This window comes from Gobius niger, assembly GCF_951799975.1.
Source record: "Gobius niger genome assembly, chromosome: 13".
Classification (NCBI taxonomy): domain Eukaryota; kingdom Metazoa; phylum Chordata; class Actinopteri; order Gobiiformes; family Gobiidae; genus Gobius; species Gobius niger.
The window spans coordinates 3,680,874-3,702,983 of NC_136864.1; the positions used below are offsets into that span (position 1 = coordinate 3,680,874).

The 22,110-nt window shown below is 46.3% G+C and overlaps 1 protein-coding gene across 1 annotated transcript in view; it reads left to right on the plus strand.

The window, feature by feature from the left end:
* The window catches only part of dennd4b (DENN/MADD domain containing 4B), a 39,199-nt gene extending 17,394 nt beyond the window's left edge, over positions 1 to 21,805 (plus strand). The window contains exons 5-29 of the mRNA XM_079569670.1: positions 1,683 to 1,852; positions 3,857 to 4,098; positions 4,906 to 4,972; positions 5,050 to 5,108; positions 5,188 to 5,332; positions 6,484 to 6,659; positions 6,863 to 6,963; positions 7,064 to 7,279; positions 7,393 to 7,538; positions 7,985 to 8,118; positions 8,423 to 8,537; positions 10,491 to 10,697; positions 11,746 to 11,874; positions 13,148 to 13,292; positions 14,114 to 14,266; positions 14,446 to 14,638; positions 16,424 to 16,682; positions 16,763 to 16,867; positions 17,694 to 17,869; positions 17,979 to 18,147; positions 18,965 to 19,261; positions 19,357 to 19,453; positions 19,523 to 19,688; positions 20,875 to 20,933; positions 21,619 to 21,805. Of these exons, the coding sequence (XP_079425796.1) occupies positions 1,683 to 1,852; positions 3,857 to 4,098; positions 4,906 to 4,972; positions 5,050 to 5,108; positions 5,188 to 5,332; positions 6,484 to 6,659; positions 6,863 to 6,963; positions 7,064 to 7,279; positions 7,393 to 7,538; positions 7,985 to 8,118; positions 8,423 to 8,537; positions 10,491 to 10,697; positions 11,746 to 11,874; positions 13,148 to 13,292; positions 14,114 to 14,266; positions 14,446 to 14,638; positions 16,424 to 16,682; positions 16,763 to 16,867; positions 17,694 to 17,869; positions 17,979 to 18,147; positions 18,965 to 19,261; positions 19,357 to 19,453; positions 19,523 to 19,688; positions 20,875 to 20,933; positions 21,619 to 21,764 (3,872 nt within the window). The 3' untranslated portion in view covers positions 21,765 to 21,805. The remainder of the gene's footprint in view (positions 1 to 1,682; positions 1,853 to 3,856; positions 4,099 to 4,905; positions 4,973 to 5,049; positions 5,109 to 5,187; positions 5,333 to 6,483; positions 6,660 to 6,862; positions 6,964 to 7,063; positions 7,280 to 7,392; positions 7,539 to 7,984; positions 8,119 to 8,422; positions 8,538 to 10,490; positions 10,698 to 11,745; positions 11,875 to 13,147; positions 13,293 to 14,113; positions 14,267 to 14,445; positions 14,639 to 16,423; positions 16,683 to 16,762; positions 16,868 to 17,693; positions 17,870 to 17,978; positions 18,148 to 18,964; positions 19,262 to 19,356; positions 19,454 to 19,522; positions 19,689 to 20,874; positions 20,934 to 21,618) is intronic.
* The last annotated feature ends 305 nt before the right edge of the window (positions 21,806 to 22,110 follow it).

Sequence of the window (22,110 nt, forward strand, 5' to 3'; positions counted from 1 at the left end):
CTTTTGCTATTAAGAAACCATTTGAGGATCTGTTGAGTCAAAACTGCTGTGAAAATGTGTCACTAGCAACAAAGATCAACTGGACTTTGTTATAATCGGTCTTGGACTTGCACATTCAGAACCTGTACTTGGATTTCCAAATTGCAGTCTTTTTGGTTGGACCCGGACTAGTTTTAAGTGACTCCGACCTGAACAATGAGGAGTTAAGGGTGGATTTGGCAAAAATAACTACTCAGCAATGGCTAGCTATATTATCATCATATGGATAGATGTCTCTGTCCTCTGTCTCCGGGCTCCATTGAAAACTCTGAAGGAGGTAGTTTCATGTCTCTAACTGCACAAACCAGGAGTCACGGAGAACGGTCATGTCACAGCCCTGTTAGAACACTGAACTCACGATCGCCATTATGAGGTTTTCCAGCTTCTCACATTCATATTTAGTCATATAATGGTCCATAAATTCATTTTAATGACCTACCTTTAATTAAAGGCCCAACATCCAAAGGTTTTTAGGAAATTGAAACTGTCGTCCTCTCTTGCCACTTCATGTATCAGGCGCACGGAGCCATTTGCTGGACAAAGGTGTGCACTGCAGTTCTCAGCACGTCCTTACACACAAATTTGTTCTTAAGGGACTATATGGAGAATTTTCCTCCCCCTACATGTTCCAACAATGTCCTAATGTGTAGAATGAGCCCAGACCTGTTCACCACAACTGCCTCTAAAATCCTGCACTGTCACTCAAAAAGGTGTCACTTCGGGTCCGAATTGCCGTCATGCACAAGCTTAATATAGAAGGTGCAGTTACACGTATGGCCTGAGGTGGCAGTAGTGAGTATAAAATGGCCAACTTGCATCCAGCCCCTTTAAGGCCGTCTTAGGAAGATTTTTGGCATTCACAAAACTTGTCCTTAGCTGAAAACGTTCCTCTGTAAGAACAAATCCTAAGAACAGTCTGGAGGACTCTTACGCACAAACAAATCTCCAGTTCTGTTCATGATCTGCTCCTGATGTCACCCAACATTCTGAGTCATATATATTTGAACATGTTAAATCAAGTATTAATTAATTCCAGAATGTAAGTATCCTCATCATAAATTACAGATGCCTTTATCCAGAAATAAGTTGGTAATATCACTTGTAGTCTACTTTGATTAATGCACCAATTATTACTGCTAATACTTTGGAACATATTTGTGTTTTTTGTTGGTTATTATTAGTTTTGGAATCATGTTTGGTCCTTCATTTCTTCCTTTACTGCCTTTAGTGAATCAGAGGTGGTGACATTTGCTAATTAGTCCTCACATGCACGCGTTGAGAACACAGTTGCGAAGGATTTTCCTACTTAAGAATGTGCCGTGAATCTGGTGCAGTTTCCTGACACTGCCTTCTTAAGAACGGGGTATAAGAAGTTTCTTAAGAAGATGTTCATGAATGAGGCCCATTGTTCCTAATGAGTTCTGTTGACACGTCATAATTTTCATGTAACAGCAGATTGAGAATTGCTGCATTTTCCTTGAAACTATTGCAATGTAAACAGTGGAGAAAAGAGCCATGAAACAACAGTGATTCATAGTTTCATAAGGAATGCGTCAGAAATCCCAGATATCTTAGTGCTTTGACAACACTATTTTCATTTAGTAATACAAATCTTACCTTCCTTCCTCCCCCCTCCCTCCCAGCCCTCATCAGCCGGTACCCCCCCGCGGACCTGGAGTCCTTCCCTCTGCCCGAGTCGGTGCCAGTCTTCTGTCTGCCCATGGGCGCCACCGTCGAGAGCTGGCCCCTCGACTCCAAGTACCAGCTGCCCGTCTTTTCTACGTTTGTGCTCACCTCCGCCTCTGGGGACAAGGTACACACATTACTACTACTACTACTATGTGTATCTTTTAAAAAATCATCTTCTTTAGATAAGACTGAAGGTTCGTTTTCCTGCTCAACTGGTTTCGGCTACTTCCTGTAGTCTTTGTTAAAAGCACAGATTGTTTATTTTATAAAGGGTTGCATAAGTGAAAAGAAAAAACATCTTTCAATTTTTCTAGCCAGTATTGTATTACCGTAAATTCTCTAATATAGGCCGGGGCCATTATTTACTCAAGCGCATCGGGGACCAGGCCTTCATTGGAACCAGACCAAAATTAGAGACAGGCCTTTAATTCTATTTGAGCAAAACTGACTACCAGGAAAATAAAAAAAGACAAGATTTGTGTCCATTTGAACCCATAATATTAGGTTCATTTATTAACTACCATTTCAAACACTCTTCCAGCGGCTGGAACATTGACGCCTTTTATTTTGTAGGGACAACACGGCGGCACGGTAATACAGCGGGTAGCGCTCGTGCTTCACATGTACAATAGGTGAATCCTCCAGCCAGGTGTTTCTGACCACCAGCCCAGCTGCACATCATGGAGATGGGTCCCCGAGTCCACGCTGGCAGCTCACTGCTCCTACAGGTTGCCCCTGTGGCATTGAGGATGGGTCAAGTGCAGAGAATGAATTTCCCTAAGGGGATTAATAAAGTATACCTTAACCTTGACCTTAACCTCAACAGGAAGCGTTTTGCTGCTATTAGCGGAACGTTCACATCAACGTCAGATTTCTCTACTTTCGTATTTACCGCAGACTTGCATTATTTGTTGTTATCTCGTGTAAAGGGCGAGTTTAGACGAAGCGTTTGTGTTTGTCATCGATCATAAAATAGACCCGAGAGAAGATGAGACGCTCGAGCTGTCTGGAGGAGTTATTTTTGAGGCGTGGGTCCTTACCTCAAGTGGAGGAGTTCAAGTATCTCGGGGTCTTGTTCACGAGTGAGGGACGGATGGAGCGTGAGATCGACAGACGGATCGGTGCGGTGATGCGGTCGCTGTATCGGTCTGTCGTGGTGAAGAGGGAGCTGAGTCGGGGGCAAAGCTCTCGATTTACCAATCGATCTACGTTCCCACCCTCACCTATGGTCATGAGATTTGGGTCATGACCGAAAGGACAAGATCGCGAATACAAGCGGCCGAAATGAGTTTCCTTCGCAGGGTGGCTGGGCGCACCCTCCGAGATCGGGTGAGGAGCTCAGTTACCCGGGAGGAGCTCGGAGTAGAGTCGCTGCTCCTTCACGTCGAAAGGAGCCAGCTGAGGTGGCTCGGGCATCTGTTCCGGATGCCTCCTGGTCGCCTCCCGCGGGAGGTGTTCCAGGCATGTCCTAGTGGGACAAGGCCTCGTGGAAGGCCCAGGACACGGTGGTGGGACTATGTCTCCGAGCTGGCCTGGTGTCGCCTCGGGGTCCCCCCAGAACAGCTGGAGGAGGTGTGTGTGGATCGGGAAGTTTGGGCATCTCTGCTGAGACTGCTGCCCCCGCGACCCGGCCCCGGATAAAGCGGAAGAAAATGGAATGGATGGTCTTACCTGCACATGGAGCAGCTGGACGTGCTTTGAAGACGCGATGGAGACTTCATTAAAACCCTGGAGGGTCACACCTTTATTGCCCTGTTTCCAAATATAGTCAGAGGAGGTTTGAAAAGTGGTTAAATCTGTGTCAAAGTTACGCTCGGATCAGCTCCACTCCGCAGCGTCCCCATCGGCCCGGGTTCCCGTTTGTTTACTTCCTGCATGTGAGTTATCATGTACACTAGTATGAGACAAATTCCTAACATGGGGAATATTTCTGGCGCTATAGTTTCTTTTAATAGCCCGGCCTGTTTTAGAGACTGGCGTTTATTTGCCTCCACGAGCTGCTTAGAGACCCGGCCGGTGTTCTCTTGTTTATGTTCAGGAGCATTTGAAGCTCTTGTTCAATTTGACCTTCCTTCAACCCGGAAAGTCCCACTGAGATTTCAGAGCAGTCCCTCCCTCCCTCCCTCAGGTGTACGGCGCTGCGATCCAGTTCTACGAGGCGTTTCCCGAGACGCTGCTGTCGGAGAAGCAGAGCGTGCGTCTGGGCATGCTCAGTGTGGTGGACCGCCGACCCGTGTCCAACCGCAGCCTCCACGTGAAGAAGTCCATCTGCGTCCTCTCACACTGGCCCTTCTTCAACGTGTTCGAGAAGTTCCTCACCTTCATCTACCGCTACTCCATCTCCGGGCCCCACGTGCTGCCTTTAGAGAAGTATTACCACTACTACTACTCCATGTGCATCAGAAGCTTCTCACAAGTGGGGGGACACTTCTTTTGGAGGAATCATTTCCATAAGCTGGCGATCTGGGGGGCCTCCCTGAAAAAAAAAAAATAGCTTGCCTGCATTCTGCTGCATTTTAGATAATGAATAATATTTTCAGTGGGTCCATTTGCTGTTATGCCATTTCTGCTTTTACACGTTTTTTTAAGGGAGAACAATGAATTTTATAGAGGCCCCCTTCAAATTGTGGCCTCTCAGCAAATGCCCGGATAGCCTACGACATATTTACGGCCCTGCCAAAAAGTATAAATCATTGTGTGTAGTAACAAGTTGAGGGCAGTCAATCACATGCAGGTCAGGAACAAGTCTAGAACATTCTTTACACTGAAGGAAATTAATGTTTAACTCATCTTTATATTAGCCCATTGTAATTTCATAATGAGACTTACCCTGATATCAAAATGTTCATTTTAGGCCTCATGTTTTAGAAGGACGTTGTTTACAAACTAAATCCATGTCTCCCCTGTTTCACTGCTGCTTCAAGTCTGTGACAGCAAAAAGCAAGTAGCATGACTGCCGCGCATTGCTGCATATTGTTTGCTAATTGGACACGTGGGTGACTTATCAATTTGGAGACTTTTCTCTGTGACCACTGGACGGATTGACATGATTTAAAAAACTGACACTGAACATTAAGTTAATTCTGTCAGGCTGTCTGGTCTGGTCTCTTTGCTTCTTCTCCTGTCCACTGTAGTTGTAGTAATAACGTTTTAATTGATTGCTCTTTGTTTCCACAGACACATCTCCAGCTTCATGCATAACGTCCCGTTCCCCTCACCTCAAAGACCACGCATCCTCGTCCAGGTAACACCCTCTGCTGCAGCTGACCTTCTCTTCTGCTTCAGTTTGCTGTAAAGCCTTGAACTTTTTGTCTGTTGCAGTTATCTCCATACGATAACCTGCTCCTGTGTCAGCCGGTCTCCTCTCCTATGCCCATCAGGTCAGTGCAACAGCTTCCAGTTCTTGCTTAGACCTCGCTTGTGAAGTAAATCTTAAACTTGTGTTTTAATCTCCTGTAGTGGGGCCAGTTTCCTGAAGCTCCTGCAGAACCTGGGTCCAGAGAACTGCTGCATTCTGCTCCTTGCCGCGCTGACGGAGCACAAGCTGCTGCTGCACTCACTGAGACCAGACACGCTCACCTCTGTCAGCGAGGCCCTCGTCTCTGTAAGAACCAGTCTACTCTTTTAAGCCTTTTACAAATAGTGACTGCTGATTAGACGGCTGTTCTTCTTGTCTGAGTTGTGCTCACAGGTCATCAAAGTCTGTGGTATATTAGAATGTTGAATGTGAATAAAAGAGGAGCACATCCTGTAGGGGGAGTGAGACGGGCGGAGAATGATGACAAATTAGCTCAGCAGCCATCCAGTAAAAACTCTATATATGTCCCTGATCTGTTTTTCGACCTGCGTAGTCTTCTCCAGGGCATACCAGAAGAAGATCACGCAGATCACACAAGCGATGTCCGGTTAAGAGAAAGAGAAAGAGAAATTTTATTGGAAGCAGCAGTGCCTCGGATCTTTTTGTTTTTATGATGAGATACCCTTGATCCTTGACGAGCACCTGCTGGATACTATTGGACCCCTTGATGCACTCGCCCATCTCTTGATCTTTTAGCATAAGCACTCAAAATTAAGGTTCCGGGAATGTCCTATTGGGAGGAGGCCAGGTGGAAGACCCAGGACCAGCACTGGTGGGACTATGTCTCCGAGCTGGCCTGGTGTCGCCTCGGTGCCCCCCAAAAAACAGCTGGAGGAGGCGTCTGTGGATCGGGAAGTCTGGGCATTTCTGCTGAGACTGCTGCCCCCACGACCCGGCCCCAGTTAAAGCGGAAGAAAATGGATGGAAAGATGGATGGATGAGACCTCAACATGTATTTGGTCTTATACCAATTCTATCTCCAGAAACCAATGGGGACTTGACACGTGTCAAAAACAACTTTTATTGTTTCTAAAAATGCGATTTCCTCCTGTGACGCTGTTTTTTGTTATATTTAGCTTGAAAGTTAGCTTTAGCTTTTGGCTTTGATTGATTGCGGAGGCTTAGTGCTGCTAAGTGCTGCCTTGTAGTCCTTTTTGGAACATGCTCTGAGGGAGGCGACTGAGCTTCCATCATGGATTCTCTCTCAAATGGAGTTATTAAATGGGTAGGAGTGAGGAATGAATCTACTAATGTTATGTCTATAGTAAAAACATGAACATCAAAACATAAACTGCTCTGTGTGGTCTATATTTCTGATGATGTCCGGGGGGTTTGGATAAATCATGAATAGGCTTCCTCTCCCTCTTTCATGTTTTGTCCCGTGTTTTCTCTCACAGATGCTGTTCCCGCTGCGTTGGCTGTGCCCGTACATCCCGCTGTGCCCGTTGCAGATGTCAGACGTCCTCTTCGCGCCCATGCCCTTCATCGTGGGGGTGCACTCGAGCTACTTCGACCTCCACGACCCGCCGCCAGAGGTCATCTGTGTGGACCTGGACACCAACACCGTCTTCCAGTCAGTACCAGAGGGCAAACAGAGATATGAACTGCTGAACTAATGCAAAAATTGGATGCATGTGGGCTTCCTGCTGGGGGTTTAAGTGGACTGTGTGAAAAGTATTACCTGAACTGCAGACTTTGGAGTTTGCTAATTGTTTTTAAATAGAATATATTTGTATCGGCGAAGAGTGACCTTTGCTTTTCTGGGTCTGTTTCCAGGCCTGAGGATAAGAAGCCGCTCTCATGGAAGTCCCTCCCGCGGAAACAGGGAAAGATGCTGTTCAACACTCTGACCGCGCTCCACAAAACGCTGGAGAAGAGTGAGTGACCAACGACCTGGCAGTTTAACGTTTTGATTCTGTGCACATGAGCTGCAGGAGTTAATCTTCAGTTTGAACCGCTTGTTCTCTCTATGTGTAGTTTGCTCCTCTGGCCAGGAGGATGCGACGCTGGAGTTCCTGCTCACAGACTACGACCAGATTTACCGACGGCAGAAGCAGCTGGAGCTGGAGATCCAGGAAGCGTTTCTGCGTTTCATGAGCGCTTTATTGAAGGGCTACAGAAGCTACCTCCTGCCTATCACAGAGGCCCCGAACGACACGGCGACAGACTGCAGCAACCTCTTCAACCTGCAGGGTGCGCTCTCGCTACAGTTCTTTACTCCTGTGTCTGTGTTTTAACCTTACCTGTGTGTTTACACTCCTCACACTCCGATGTTTCTCTGTGGTTTAACTCTGTGTCTCCTTCAGGCTTTATCAAGTCCAGGGACCGCTCTCACCAGAAGTTCTACTCTCAGCTCACCCACACACAGATGTTCACGCAGTTCATCGAGGAGTGCTCCTTTGTGAGCGACCGGCACGCCTGCCTGGAGTTCTTTGACGAATGTGTGCAGAAGGTCAGTTAAAAGTTAAAAGTGTAACTGAATTGACTTTTTGTGGTGTACCATTGTGCTCTTGCTCTGCCAAAAACCTTTTATATGAGGCCCCTAGTTCCGTCTTGTAGATGAAAGTAGAGCACGTGCATGAGTTAAGACTCATTTATGCTCCCATTTTGTGCGTTCACAAATGAGTGTGTCCCAACTAAGCATAGTTATTGTAACTGCATTTATGCTTCCAGCCTGTTGTATCAAAAGTTACCACAGTTTTGGGCAATTTTATGGAAGCGCATCAGAAAATCGCTTAAAACGGGAGAGGAAAAGGCAGAGACCAAAACAATATAGTGCCACCGACAATGATTTTCTCACACGCTCTGGGTAAACGCAGCGGATAGATGGTTAGATTCGACGGACAGAAAGCTCCATGTGTTTATGGCTGGTGTACCTGAGCCTGTTCTGTATTGCAGGTGGATGTGGAGCATCCTGAGGAGGTACGCCTGGTTGATCTGGATGAATCCCTCTGTGGGGAGCACACCGTCTTCATCATGCCCCCCGAGGATCCACAAGAAGCTGACGGCTCCGAGTGTCCTGCCCCTTACCAGTGACTGCTCTCGTATTACATATAACATCATACATTGATCCAACACATGCCACAACAGTCAATCAATCCCAGGAAATCATTATAGAAACAAGCTCTGAAAACATTGGATGAAACGCCCTACAGGTGTCACCATTGTCACACAGAAATGTAACTTTTAAAGCTGCGAGAATCTCATGAAATGAAAAAACCTCTGTTTAACTCACAGAATCAAATCAAATCAAATCAAATCAAATCATCTGTCTCCCTTCACTGAGCAAGTTCAAATGGCTGAAACTAAAACGAATATTTTGATCTGTCGTCATAGTTACGAGACGTTCCCGTCTCTGAGGATGGAGCTGTTCGATCAACCTCAAGACCAGATCAAGGTCCAGACCAAAGGAAGCGCCCCGAGCAGCCCCGCCCCCCGCAGGACCAAACAGGTAAAGTCTAAAGTCCAAACCCCTCCCATTAACACCTGTAAACTCCGACCCCTGGACCAAACAGGCCACATAAATAAATATTTGTTTTCATTGGTGAAGGGCTGCTGTGTCAACCAACTGATTTGGCAAATGCAGAATTAAAGATATACTCCACAAATTAATGTCTTATACCCAAAAGTGATAGATTTACAAAAATCACAGAGAATGCTAACCAGAATGCTAACGAAGCTAGCAGTTTTTCCAAATCTTTTGGACAATCCATTTCATTTTCCAACACAGCAGACATTGTATAAGAAGAGTGAAAAAATAACAGGGCATCTTTTATAGACTGCAACCTGAAATATTGCATACGGCTGCCTGTAGGTATGTCGCACTAAATTTACCATTTGAAATGGCCTGTATTACCGTTTTAGGGCCCCAAAACGGGTATGCAAATGGGAGAATAATGCATGACTAAAATGTGTGAGTCTGCAGCTTATCTACTTTAGCCGCTAAACTGAATAAGCTGCAGAGTCATTTCCACTTACACATGCTGCTGCTCGTTTTGCACATGGGAAAACCTTTTGCAAATGACCCCCTGAGTGGATTAACGGAGCAAGGAATAGAAGCCATTTTTTTCGAAGTAGTGGCTTTCCTCCGTCTTCCCCACAGTGCGCTCCTCCCTCCTGGCTGCTCTCTGACCCACTTCCCACAGTGGCATTACTCCACTGAATATTTCACACAGCTCTTGAATATTTATGGAGCGCTGGGTTCCTCTGCGTTTCCAGGCCCCGGGTCGGCTTCGTCCTCGCAAACGGTCCCTTATATAGAAGCTTCATCTGAAAACGTATCCGCCCAAGCACACAGAGCTGAGGATGATGTTTAAGAGAGTGCAAAAAAGTTTTGTTTTTTTTGTGTGTTTTTTTTTACAAGTGATTCAGGTCTGAACCAAGAGTAAAGGATGAGTTGGTTGTTTTCTAATATGGTCATTTCCTTTGTGGGAGACAGTAGCAGTTTAAGTATATGCACATATGTTACATAATGTTTGTCCTGTTTCCTCAAAATCAGGTTTTCGTGACACTCACACTTTTGCAGCTCTTACAGACTCCAAATTTCCAGGACTTGGATTTGACAATATTTGAAGTTTTTTTTCTAAAGCAGGGGTGTCCACCAAACCTTTTTCATTAAGGTATTGAAGTGTAATGAAGTGAAAATGAGTGCAGTTTCAGATCAGTGTGTGCATGCAAAACAACTTCCTCCAGTTAAATACAGATACAACTGAGACCATTGTCTGTGGCCCACAAAAGCACAGAGATGTTGTCATTGGTAATCTTGAAACTGTTTCACGAGAACCGAAAAATCAAGTTAGAAATCTAGGGGTTACCATGGACTCAGACTTGAATTTCAATAGAAACATTTTTATGTTTAGAAACATAGTGTTTGGAGACACTAATTAATGCATTTGTCTCTAGTCAGTTAGACTATTGTAACGGCCTGCTCACTGGCCTCTCTAAACAAACTGCAGTACATCCAAAATGTGTAGAATTATACATTTTGTAGTAAAAAGTACTATCTCTGGCAATGCGGGCCACCAAAAGTCGCTAGGAGGGCCACATTGTTCTAAAGGTTTATTATGAAATATTTAATTCCTGCCTGATTTATTGAGTTTGGAACCCCCAAAAGCAAACCAAAATGTTTTAACTAATACTTACTGCTCAACAACTATCCAAAAATCCCCTTTAAAATAAACTACTAATACTGCATGTCAATTAATTTACACCATAACCTGGTTCTATCCATTATTAGCATGTAATTGTGGAAAATAAAGGTAATTTTGGCCCTATTCAGGCATAAAATGACAGAAAATGTGCAATGCATTTTCCTCATACAGTGTTTTTGTTTCTCATCAATATCTTTTAATCAAAGGCACTTGTTGACTTGTCTGACACTTGTTGGTTTGCTCGTTTCCCGCAGGAGATAAAGCTGGCTCAGAGGCGCGCTCAGAAGTACTCGTCGGTCCCGGACATGTGGGCCAAGTGTCTGCTGGGCCACTGCTACGGGCTGTGGTTCATTTACCTGCCCACGTTCGTCAAGGCGGAGAGCGGGAAGGTGCGAGCGCTGCACACGGCCTACGAAGTCCTCAAGCACCTGGAGACGCGCAGAGTGGTGCTGCCCGACGAGGTGAGTCCATCCCTGACCCCCTGGCTCGGATCTGGAGAAAGGTGGAGAGTAGGTCCCTGTATATCCCTGTATATCCCTGTATACATCCCTGTATATCCCTGTATATCCCTGTATAGCCCTGTATAGCCCTGTATACATCCCTGTATATCCCTGTAGATCCCTGTATATCCCTGTATATCCCTGTAGATCCCTGTATATCCCTGTATATCCCTGTATATCCCTGTATATCCCTGTAGATCCCTGTATATCCCTGTAGATCCCTGTATATCCATGTATATCCCTGTATAGATCCCTGTAGATCCCTGTATATCCCTGTATATCCCTGTAGATCCCTGTAGATCCCTGTATATCCCTGTATATCCCTGTATATCCCTGTAGATCCCTGTATATCCCTGTAGATCCCTGTATATCCCTGTAGATCCCTGTATATCCCTGTAGATCCCTGTATATCCCTGTAGATCCCTGTATATCCATGTATATCCCTGTAGATCCCTGTATATCCCTGTCGATCCCTGTATATCCATGTATATCCCTGTATAGATCCCTGTATATCCCTGTAGATCCCTGTATATCCCTGTAGATCCATGTATATCCCTGTATAGATCCCTGTAGATCCCTGTAGATCCCTGTATGTCCCTGTATATCCCTGTATGTCCCTTATATATCCCTGTATATCCCTGAATATCCCTGTATATCCCTTATGTATCCCTGTATATCCCTGTATATCCCTTATATATCCCTGTATATCCCTTATATATCCATGTATATCCCTGTATATCCCTTATATATCCCTGTATATCCCTGTATATCCTTGTATATCCCTGTACATCCCTTATATATCCCTGTATATCCTTGTATATCCCTGTATATCCTTGTATATCCCTGTATATATCCCTGTATATCCCTGTATATATCCCTGTATATCCCTGTATATTCCTGTATATCCCTGTATATCCTTTATATATCCTTGTATATCCCTGTATATTCCTGTATATATCCCTGTATATCCCTGTCTATCCCTGTATACATCCATGTGTGTGTGTTGCAGGTGTGTTACCGCATCCTGATGCAGCTCTGTGGTCAGTACGGTCAGCCTGTCCTCGCCGTCAGAGTCCTGTTGGAGATGAAGAGAGCTGGGATCACCCCCAATACTATCACCTACGGGTACTACAACAAGGTATCACTGCTGCTAAAAGGCGCTACACTAGTCATTATTCATTGATTGGGCTGGGTACTTTACTGTTCCTGGTTTACGATACTGGTACTTGAATTCTACATTTTCTGACCGGGGGTTGCTGCAGTTGGTCAGGTCTAGGTTCAAGCAGGCCCTACCCAGCCCAGTGCCTGGTCAACACAGTTTGGTGAGCGTCTCCACTGCCCAGGCCAGGACTAATCAGGTCTAACCAGGTTTGGCTGTGGCTTAAGCGCGCTGAACTGAAACTAACGTGAACAGATGCTGCTGTCTGATTGGCAAACGAGAGAGAGAACAGCATCACACCACTGTTGAAAAAGGTAATTTAGCCGATGATAGCATTTAGTGTTAGCATAAGATTAGCATGTTGCTCACCTTCATAGCCTTTTAGCTGCTTTTTTTCCTTTAGTATTTGTGAATAATTCCATAAACCAAACCAAAAGGCAGCATTTGTCCACATTGTTCTCATCGGGGCTCTTTTGTGTGTTATGTGGAACCACGGCTTATGTTCCCAAAGAATGAGATCAGCTGACGACATGAACATCCTGAATATTATATTCCATCAATGGATTTCTTCTCCCTTGACGGCACGGGCATATTCCAAGATGACAACGCCAGGATTCCTTGGGCCTCACATTGTGAAAGAGTCGTTCAGGGACCATGAGATGGATCGGCCGCCACAGAGTCCAGATCTTCACCCCATCGAGAATCTGCGCTGTGCTCACACTCTCCCACCATCAATACAAAATCTTTTTGAAAAATGAATCCAACACTGCAGAAGCTCCTTGAAACAATGCTACAGCAAATGTGTGCTGTAATAGTGTGTGAGCTTTTTGTGGCCATTTAAAAAAAAAAAAAAAATTAAAAACATAAGGAAATATCCTCAGGATCCTTCAGGATGTTCAGGTCGTCAGATGATCTCATTCTTTGGGTACATAATGTTGCTAAAGCTCGACCTGACCAAATGCAGTAACCCCAGATCATCACAGTTCATTCAAAGCAGATCCACTTTTTGGGGGGGTCAGACAGTGTCATTCTTGCCCAAGGACGCAACAATGGTCTCCCCCAGTAAGAGTCGGATTTTAAAACACCAACCACACTTCTATAACTCCAATGACATATGAACCCGATTAGCTGATGAAATCATTATTCACTGATCCCTCTACATTACAGAAACATGTGTAACAAAGCAGCTCAAACTCTACGTCTGATTGGTTGTTGTCCTGAACGCTGTCTCCTGATTGGTTGTCTTCCTCAGGCGGTGCTGGAGAGTAAGTGGCCCTCGACCAATCAGGGCGGCCGGCTGCTGTGGGCCAAACTCAGGAACGTTCTTCTGGCTGTGGCGCAGTTCAGACAGCCAATCAAGCGGCAGCAGAAGAGCGCCTCCCTGGGGTCACGAGGAGGTCAGGAAACAGTCCATCACTATTTAGTATATTACACTTCAGATGCATCTCATCCTGCGGTGTCTGGGAGGAGGCAGTGTAACTTAGGGTTACACTTTCGGTTATTACGCTGGAGATTAATGCAAAGTTTTCCCTGATTTCACAAACTCAGTATTTCAATCTTGTAGTTTAAAACAGTGGCAAATGACTGAGCTTTTTACCATGTTACAATGTTCTCTCATCAAAGACAGACCTGGAGTTGTGTTTCGAAGGAATGAAAATACGTTTTAATGTTAACTCTTTATAATTATATTTTTCCTGTCACACACCATTGGAGATTTAATTTTACACAGTTTTGTAAAGAACAACTTTTAACTGTCAGCTTTCTTTTTCAATACACTGATAAAAAGTTTTTGAGGTTTTGGACCAGTCTTTTTAAACATGTTGACCAGCATACAGGGTATTGGTAGTTTCGGCTTGGATGTCGGTCCTCAGGGTTTGTGGACGACGTTATAAACCAGGGATTGGAAATAAACATAGATATACTAATTAGAAATAGATGATATTGATGATATTCAGCCCCATTCATTGTCATGGTCCCGAGTCGTCTGTGAAACTTACATGGCTGCTCGATCTCCTCCTACGCTGCCTCCTCCTTTTAAAAGGGCAAAAAGGGGAAAGCCCTGCTCTCACAAGGCGGGCGGAGCCTCCACAGAGCTCCAGAGCTTGAGTGACAGGCTCTGGAGACAGTCAATGCATGTAATGACGTGGGTAAATTGACCTGTCAAATGCACTTTAAGTTATGGTCTCTTCTAAATGTGACATCTTGTTTTGTTTTTCAGAGTCCATGTTTGACGCGGACTGCAGGCCCCGCCCACACTCGTCTCTGATTCGTCAGTCCAGTTGGAGCGGTCTGAGTGACAGCTCCAGTCACGAGTCACTGACGGGCTCCATCGTGAAGAGCAGCAGCCTCAGCAGCATGAAGCCGGCAGACAGTACGGACTCTTTAACACGTTTAAACCAGGACTGAACCAGGACTGAACCAGGACTAAACCAGGACTGAACCAGGACTGAACCAGGACTGAACCAGGACTGAACCAGGACTAAACCAGGACTAAACCAGGACTAAACCAGGACTAAAACGGGCTAATTCAGGCTTATTTCCTGTCCACAGAGCTGAAGCTGCAGAAGAAGGCTCAGGCTCAGAGCAGTGGAGACCCGCGGAAGCCTCCCCTTGGCCCTGCAGCGTCCTCTGGTGGAGGAGCAGGGGTGGTGCCGCGCAGTCAGGTGTGTCTGTCCACCTTCTACAAAGACTGTGCAGAGAGCGACCAGGACTGTCCGTGTGGGCCGCCCGAGAGAGACGCACGGTTCGTACAGCCGCATTTCACACTTAACTTCACCTGAAATCCAAATATTATCTGACAGAGGAGAGAAAGAAGAGCCAACATTTTAGCCCATAAGTGTAAAAATGGAAATACTTGAGGCCAATTTTAATAAATGTATTGGACATGACAAGCTACAATATAAGAGACGGGACATAATATTCAAATAGACCTAATACATTTTGTTTGTACAGCGCTTTTCAAGTCACTCAAAGACGCTGGACGCTTCAGTGAGGTATGGAGGGGCCAAATTATGGAGGGCTTTGAAAGTGATGAGGAGGACCTTGAACTGGATGTGTTTAGGGACGGGGAGCCAGTGGAGGTTCTGAAGGACAGGGGTGATGTGTTCACAGGAGCGGGTGTGCGTGAGGAGGCGGGCAGCGGAGGTCTTGATGTACTGGAGTTCATTTAGGATTTTGGATGGTGAGCCGTAGAGGATGCTGTTGCAGTGGTCAATTCTGGATGTGATGAAGGCATGAATCAGAGTTTCGGCGGCAGAGAAAGTGAGGGACGGGCGGAGTCGTTTTTGAGATGGAAGAATGCAGTCCGGGTTGAGGAGAATGACAAGGTTTCGGATGAGTGGGGACGGAGCTATAACTTATTTATAACCTTAAAAGGGCCTATTTGATCTCACAGGTAGATCAATTATTTAAATAAACAGGGTGACAGGGTTTGGTGCTTAAAATTGTGGTGCTGCCCTCTACTGTACTCTTCTTCTGCTGCTGCTCCTTCTTCTCTTCCTTCTTCTTCTTTTGCTGCTCCTTCTTCTTCTTCTGCTGCTCCTTCTTGTTCGTCTTCTGTTCCTTCTTCTGCTGCTCCTTCTTCTTTTGCTGCTCCTTCTGCTGCTCCATCTTCTACTGCTGCTGCTCCTTCTTCTTCTGCAGCTCCTTCTTCTTCTTCTGCTGCTCCTTCTTCTTTTGCTGCTCCTTCTTCTGCTGCTGCTCCTTCTTCTGCTGCTGCTCCTTCTTCTTCTTTTGCTGCTCCTTCTTCTGCTGCTGCTCCTTCTTCTTTTGCTGCTCCTTCTTCTTCTTTTGCTGCTCCTTCTTCTGCTGCTGCTCCTTCTTCTTCTTTTGCTGCTCCTTCTTCTTCTTTTGCTGCTCCTTCTTCTGCTGCTGCTGCTCCTTCTTCTTCTTCTGCTGCTCCTTCTTCTTCTGTTCCTTCTTCTGCTGCTCCTTCTTCTTTTGCTGCTCCTTCTTCTTCTTTTGCTGCTCCTTCTTCTGCTGCTGCTCCTTCTTCTTCTTCTGCTGCTCCTTCTTCTTCTTCTGTTCCTTCTTCTGCTGCTCCTTCTTCTTCTGCTGCTCCTTCTTCTTCTGCAGCTCTTTCTTCTTCTTCTGCTCCTTCTTCTGCTGCTGCTCCTTCTTCTTCTGCTGCTGCTCCTCCTTCTTCTTTTGCTGCTCCTCCTTCTTCTTTTGCTGCTCCTTCTTCTGCTCCTTCTTCTGCTGCTCCTTCTTCTTCTTCTGCTGCTCCTTCTTCTCCTGCTCCTTCTTCTCCTCTTCCTCTTTCCCGATTGCTGGCAGCGCTGGAATGTTTTCTTTGCTCCTCTTCCTCATTGTATACAGGCTGTCAATGGCACTAATACTTTTCAGTGCCATTGATACACAGTGGCCTCAGTGTGGGAACATATGAAGCAGACACACAGTGCGTCATGAGCGTAAAGCAGGCCTCAGCGCTCAGAGAGGAGGGAGGATACAAAGTGGTCATGCTCCTCGACACTAGTATGACCTTTCTCGTATTGACCTGTAATCTCTTTCTCTGGTCGCGTTGCCTCAGCCCCGTTCCCAGAGACGACAGCCTGAGCCGGACCAAAGGCGTGGACGAAAACCAGAACAACGTGCCGTCTCCGAGTCGCGGTGGTTTGGCAGGAAAACTGCAGCAGCTTCTGACCCCGACCAGACACCGTATGTCAGTGCGACGGACGGCCAGCGTGGACGACCGGCGAGGGGGTCGGAGAGAGAGAGGGAGCCGCAAGAGCCAGGTCACAGAGACTCTGCTGAAGGCGAAGGAACGGCTCGTCAACGCCAACTCGGAGGTGAGGATTCTACTTTTGTCTTTTCGTGTAAACAGCCCAGTGCTCGGTTTCCTCTTTCATCACTGCTGTTATTTCCTCAGAGCTCGCTGTCCGTGGGCAGTGACCTGGACCTGTCTGACGTCCCGAGTCCGGCCTTCCCACTCCGACGCTCCTGGGACTCCAACCAGGAGGGGGCAGCACTGGAGGTGAGTTTGACTGCTCAAGTACATTCCTCTGTGGGTGCAAGACAACCAAAACACATTCCCCCAATTGACAGTTTTTCAGGGTAAAGGGTCCGGGAAATATTAAGGAGGATCCGGCAAAAATGTGTCTGATATAATGGTGTTTAATGAGAGTGTTCTGGCAAATGTTTTGGCCTGTTCCCCAAATCCATCATCCATCCATCCATTTTCTTCCACTTTTCCGTTGCCGGGTCGTGGGGGCAGCTGTTGGAGCTGCCCAAATCACATTGCACCAGCCCCCTATGGCTCCTCCTGCAGGTGGTCCACAGAAGGACGGCCTCATGGTTCTAACCGGGCCTGTTGGTCTCTCATAAGGGGCTTCTGAACCCGTCACCTTGGACCTGTTTGCCATGGGAGGTCCTACCAGGGGCACGAAGCCCCCGACAACAGAGCTCCCAGGATCATTCAGGTGGTCAAACCCTTCCACCACGTTAAGATGGCGGTTCCAGGAGGGGCTGAATCCATCACATCAGTCCAAAAGTGTTTCCGAAAATACAAATTTACAAATTAAGCAATCAGTGGAGCACTGCTGCCTCATTAACATGCATGATGTCATCAAACGTATTGCTATCGGGGAAAAAGCATCACCCCGCAAAATATCGCAACATATAGAAAAATATATGTATTGTCATATCCCGAGCCGTGCCCATAATATTCGCAGAGCGTAATACTGAGCTGTATTTGTTGGAAAGCTTGCACTGATATAGTTTTTCTAGAATTGTGCAGCCCTCCCTGGACGACTGAGAGCTGACACACATTGGTTGACTCTAGTTTGATCGTGCATGTCCAGGTGCTGATGTCCAGCTGCTCGTTGTGCCGCGGCTGTAACTCGCTGGTCTATGACGAGGAGATCATGGCGGGCTGGACTTCCGACGATTCCAACCTCAACTCGGCGTGTCCCTTCTGCGGCGGAGCCTTCGTGCCCTTCCTCAACGCACAGATCTGCGACACGGGGCCGGTCTGCAGGTGAGCCGAGCTAATACACATATATACACCCAGGGCAATCGAAGTATTCACACACAAACACACCATTACACACTAGTCCCGTTGTAAATATTCGTCTGCTGTGTCCCAGTGCCGAGCGCAGTCAGTGGAACGTAGAGGACGAGGTGCAGGGCGCGGTGCGGCCCCCCAGTGCCCAGGACCCTGCAGCGCCCCCCGTAGGATCCCACTGCAACGGCGTCAGCGAAGACTCGGGCTCTGAAACCAGCAGCTGCTCCGAGACCAGAGAACGAAACCACACGGTAAAGAAACACGGCTTTAATCACGTTACTGGGCCTTTCCACATGAAACAAAAACTCTTCTCTGTCGGCACGAACTAAGGTTAAATTATTGTTCACTACAGCCTTTTGTACCTTCAGACGTGGGTATTATGCTTTTCTCTTCATGCTCATCCTGTGCACTATATTCAATTTTATTTGATATAAAATGCTATATTGTATTATATTATATTCCTTTACCTGGCTTCTGGTAATAGGGCTGAGTACAGTTACATTTTTTTGCCCCCGATACTAAGAAGCTTAACGATACTTGGTTTACGATGCCTGATTCGATACCTATACTAAATATTTGTCTTTTAGAACCAGAAAACAGAACAATAATGTTCATTTATCTGATTAAAGATTTCTTTTAAATTTGCATCATTTTTTTGAGCTGAATCAAGTAACTTCCTTTAATGCTGTCCCTGGATCCAACAGGTATCAAAACTTGGTCTCTAAAGATATATTTTTGTCAGTACCTGCTGTAAATACTTTTTTTTTTTTTTCGATATTAGTTGCACCTAAGTTTTTCCCCAATACCCAGCCCTAGACACCACTCGAAGCAAAACAGGCAGGAGAGAGTTGTTTAGTAGTTGCAAATCTCATACCTTTGCTGGTCTAAGAAGGAGAGGAGAGCTGTTCAGCTTAACCAAATCTTAAAACTTCTCAACTACAGCGCAACAGTGTAATGCCTCATTTGAAAGCTAAGGCCTACAAGAGTGATAGTCACCTTTTTATCACGTTGTTGCCGCATTTGTCACACTCTGCAGTGCGTTAAAATCTGTTCCTGTTGTTTTCTCAGGGCGCGTCTGTGGGCGGGTCCTCCTCTCCAGGTGGGGGCGGGGCCTCTCCTCATGTGTCGTCGTTCGGCGGGGCCTCTCCTCAGGTGGCCGTGGCGTACCTGAGTCCTCTGGTGCTGCGTAAGGAGCTGGAGTCACTGCTGGAGAACGAGGGCGAGTCGGTGCTGTCGCGGCCCTCGCTCCTCGAACACCACTCCATCATCTTCTGGAACCTGGTCTGGACCTTCTCCAGACTCGGGCTGCCCTCGCACCTGCTCCACCTGGTCCGGACCTCGGCCCTCGCCAACCACTGCACACAGGTACCAGGATCAGGATCAAACAGAGCGGGACGAAAGTGAACTGCTCTGCACCGAAAGGTCAGGATAGTAGGACTGACCCAGGTCTCTGTTCACAGCTGGATAACCCGAGTGTCCGTGTGCGGCTCCTGTGGGACACTCTGGCCCCGGACACCGACCAGTGGCCCCCTCTCTACGTGCTCTGGAGGCTCCACAGTAAGACGCCCTTTAACTGCTTCATTCTGGAACAGCAGGATTAACGCGTGTTCCCCTCCGGTGCTGTAGGTGGCGTAGCGATGCGGCAGTACAGCTGGAGACGGCACAACCACCCGTTCAACCTGGGCTTCCTGGAGGAGGTGCTGCGCTACGTCGGCATGAACGAAGTGCACAGGGCCGTGACTCTGTTCCTGGAGACTGTGGGCAAACAGCCGGGCCCCCCAAGGGTTCAGAGGTCAGACCCTCATATAAGTGAACAGATTGACAGCGTTTTGAAATCTCCCTCTAGTTTTAGACGTGAATAAGAACATTAAATATGATGTGTTCAAACACATCCTTTGTTTACAATACAACTCAAGCCCACAGATCTGTTTGCACATTTCACTTTTACAAAGATTTGTGGCAGGAACCGATACATTTTCTACTTTACAAAAACCTGAAGAATACTTTTTTCATTACCTATATTAAAACATGTGTCGTCTAAAACCAGAAAACAGAACAATGATGTTAATTTACTCCATAAAAGACTATTTCTTAAAGCTACTCTAAGTGATGCCATTTCGTTGCACCACATTTGCCAACAGCAGAAGGAGACCAGCGCTGCACCTCGCACCGCTCTCACCTCACAGCACCCCCCCCAACACATCAACAAGTTTACAAAAAGATGGTGAACGGACCAACATCTGACCGACCTGCTCTGATGCAGCTGAAATCCTTGTGAAATGTGTGTTTGTTTATTAATCCAACATCTACAGGAGCTGCCAGGCCTTTTTCCTCCTTATTTTTTCCTCACAAAGCAAAGCAGCACTGGAGGAGAGGCTGAGGCGTTCAAGGGTTGCGGGAAAAAAACGTTCTGTGCTGTAAACTTAGTTCTAAATGGAAAAATTATGTTCTAAATGCCAAATAAAAGAGAGACTTTCGTGAAAGTTGCAGTTAAGCAAATAATTGTAAGTCTCAAAATGTTTACTTTGTACATATCTTATTTATGTGGATGAATGTGTGTTTCACACAAGATTAGTGAGATTTACGTATCTTATTGAATGCAATCAGAGTAGCGTGTGGTCTAAACAGTGTGTAGGGGAGTGAGGGGCGTGGGCGACAGGGGAAAGCCAGGTGAGGGGAGGGGGTGGAGCCAAGCAGAGTTCACTCCTCCACCGCCACCTACTGATGAAAACATTTTTAAAAAAAAGGCTGCTTTAAATTTGTATAAGTTGTTTGAACTGAAACAATCAAGTAACTTCCTTTAAAGCTGTCCCTGAACCAACAGGGGTCAAAATTTGGTCTTTAAAGACACAATTGTTTTACAGTACCTCACCCTAGTAATGAAATAAATGTGAAATTTCCATCCAATACCCAAATTCAAATGGCTTTTGAGCTCTTGTTTCTTGTGTAGCACTCATTTGTGATATGTTATTCTGCAGGAGTCTGTACAGAGAGCTCCTGTTCCTGACTCTGGCAGCGATGGGCAAAGACCACGTCGGTAAGAACCACGTCACTGCATCCACAACCTCAGGTTCCTCCAACAGAGAAGCTGTTTACTCCTCTGCTCAGACTCTGGATGTTCTTAAAGTGCTCCTAATATGATGCAGCTCGGATGTACACGATTTTTAACCTCTTAACCCCCACCTGAACCAAGCATATTTTCTCCAGTTTGGCTTTACCCAGATCTAAAAGCTTAAAGGAGCTAGATGCAAGTTTGCCATTTTATGCTCACTACTGCCACCTCAGGTCATACGTGTAACTGCAGCTTCTATATTAAGTTCGTGCATGACGGCACAACTTTTTGAGTGACAGTGCAGGATTTTAGAGGCAGTTGTGGTGAACAGGTCTGGGCTCATTCTACACCTTAGGACACTGCTGGAACATGTAAGGGGAGGAAAACACATAATTTTAACATTTTTAAACTCCATCTAGTCCCTCTAAGGCGGGGGTTAAGAGGTTAAAGACCCTTTTACCTGCTGCTGTGCTTGTGGTAGATTGAAATCATCTTTCCCCTTGCAGTGTTTTAAGACATTTGTATTATGAAGATTTGTATTATGAACTACTTTTAGCAATCGCAAATTACACCTGGATTTGGTTTTATGAAGCTTTGAGAATATGTCAGAAATGTACTTTCTCGTATATTCTTTCACATGTTTTCACCAAACCCTCTCTCTCTCGTTCAGCTGCGTTCGATAAGAAGTACAAAGCGGCCTACTCTCGCCTCACCGGGAGCGTGGGCCGCGAGGAGCTTCGAAAGAACCGAGTCCAGCCCCCGAGCCCCAAAGCCCTGGACTGTCGCAGGTCCTTCCACTCCCCGCTCGAGTGCTAGGACCCCCCAAAACCCCAAACCCCCCCCCCCCCCCCCCCCCCCCCCCAAAAAACTATGCACCGGACGCACGAGGGAGGAACTGTCACTGTTTCTACGGGAGCTGAGATCAGTCGGTATTCGAGAGGTTTGGACGAGTTTATGGTCATTTGATGGGAGCTCTCGCGGTGCCACAGAGATCCTACACTCCAAAAAAAGGTTATTTCCTTCTTCTAACAAATCTGTCCTAGTTTTTACTCTTTATTTAAGGAAACTTGAACTCAAAATTCAATGACAAAAACCTTATCTTACTCGAAATATATTGTTATACATGATTTTTCTTAATTCAAGTGCAAACATACTTGCCCTA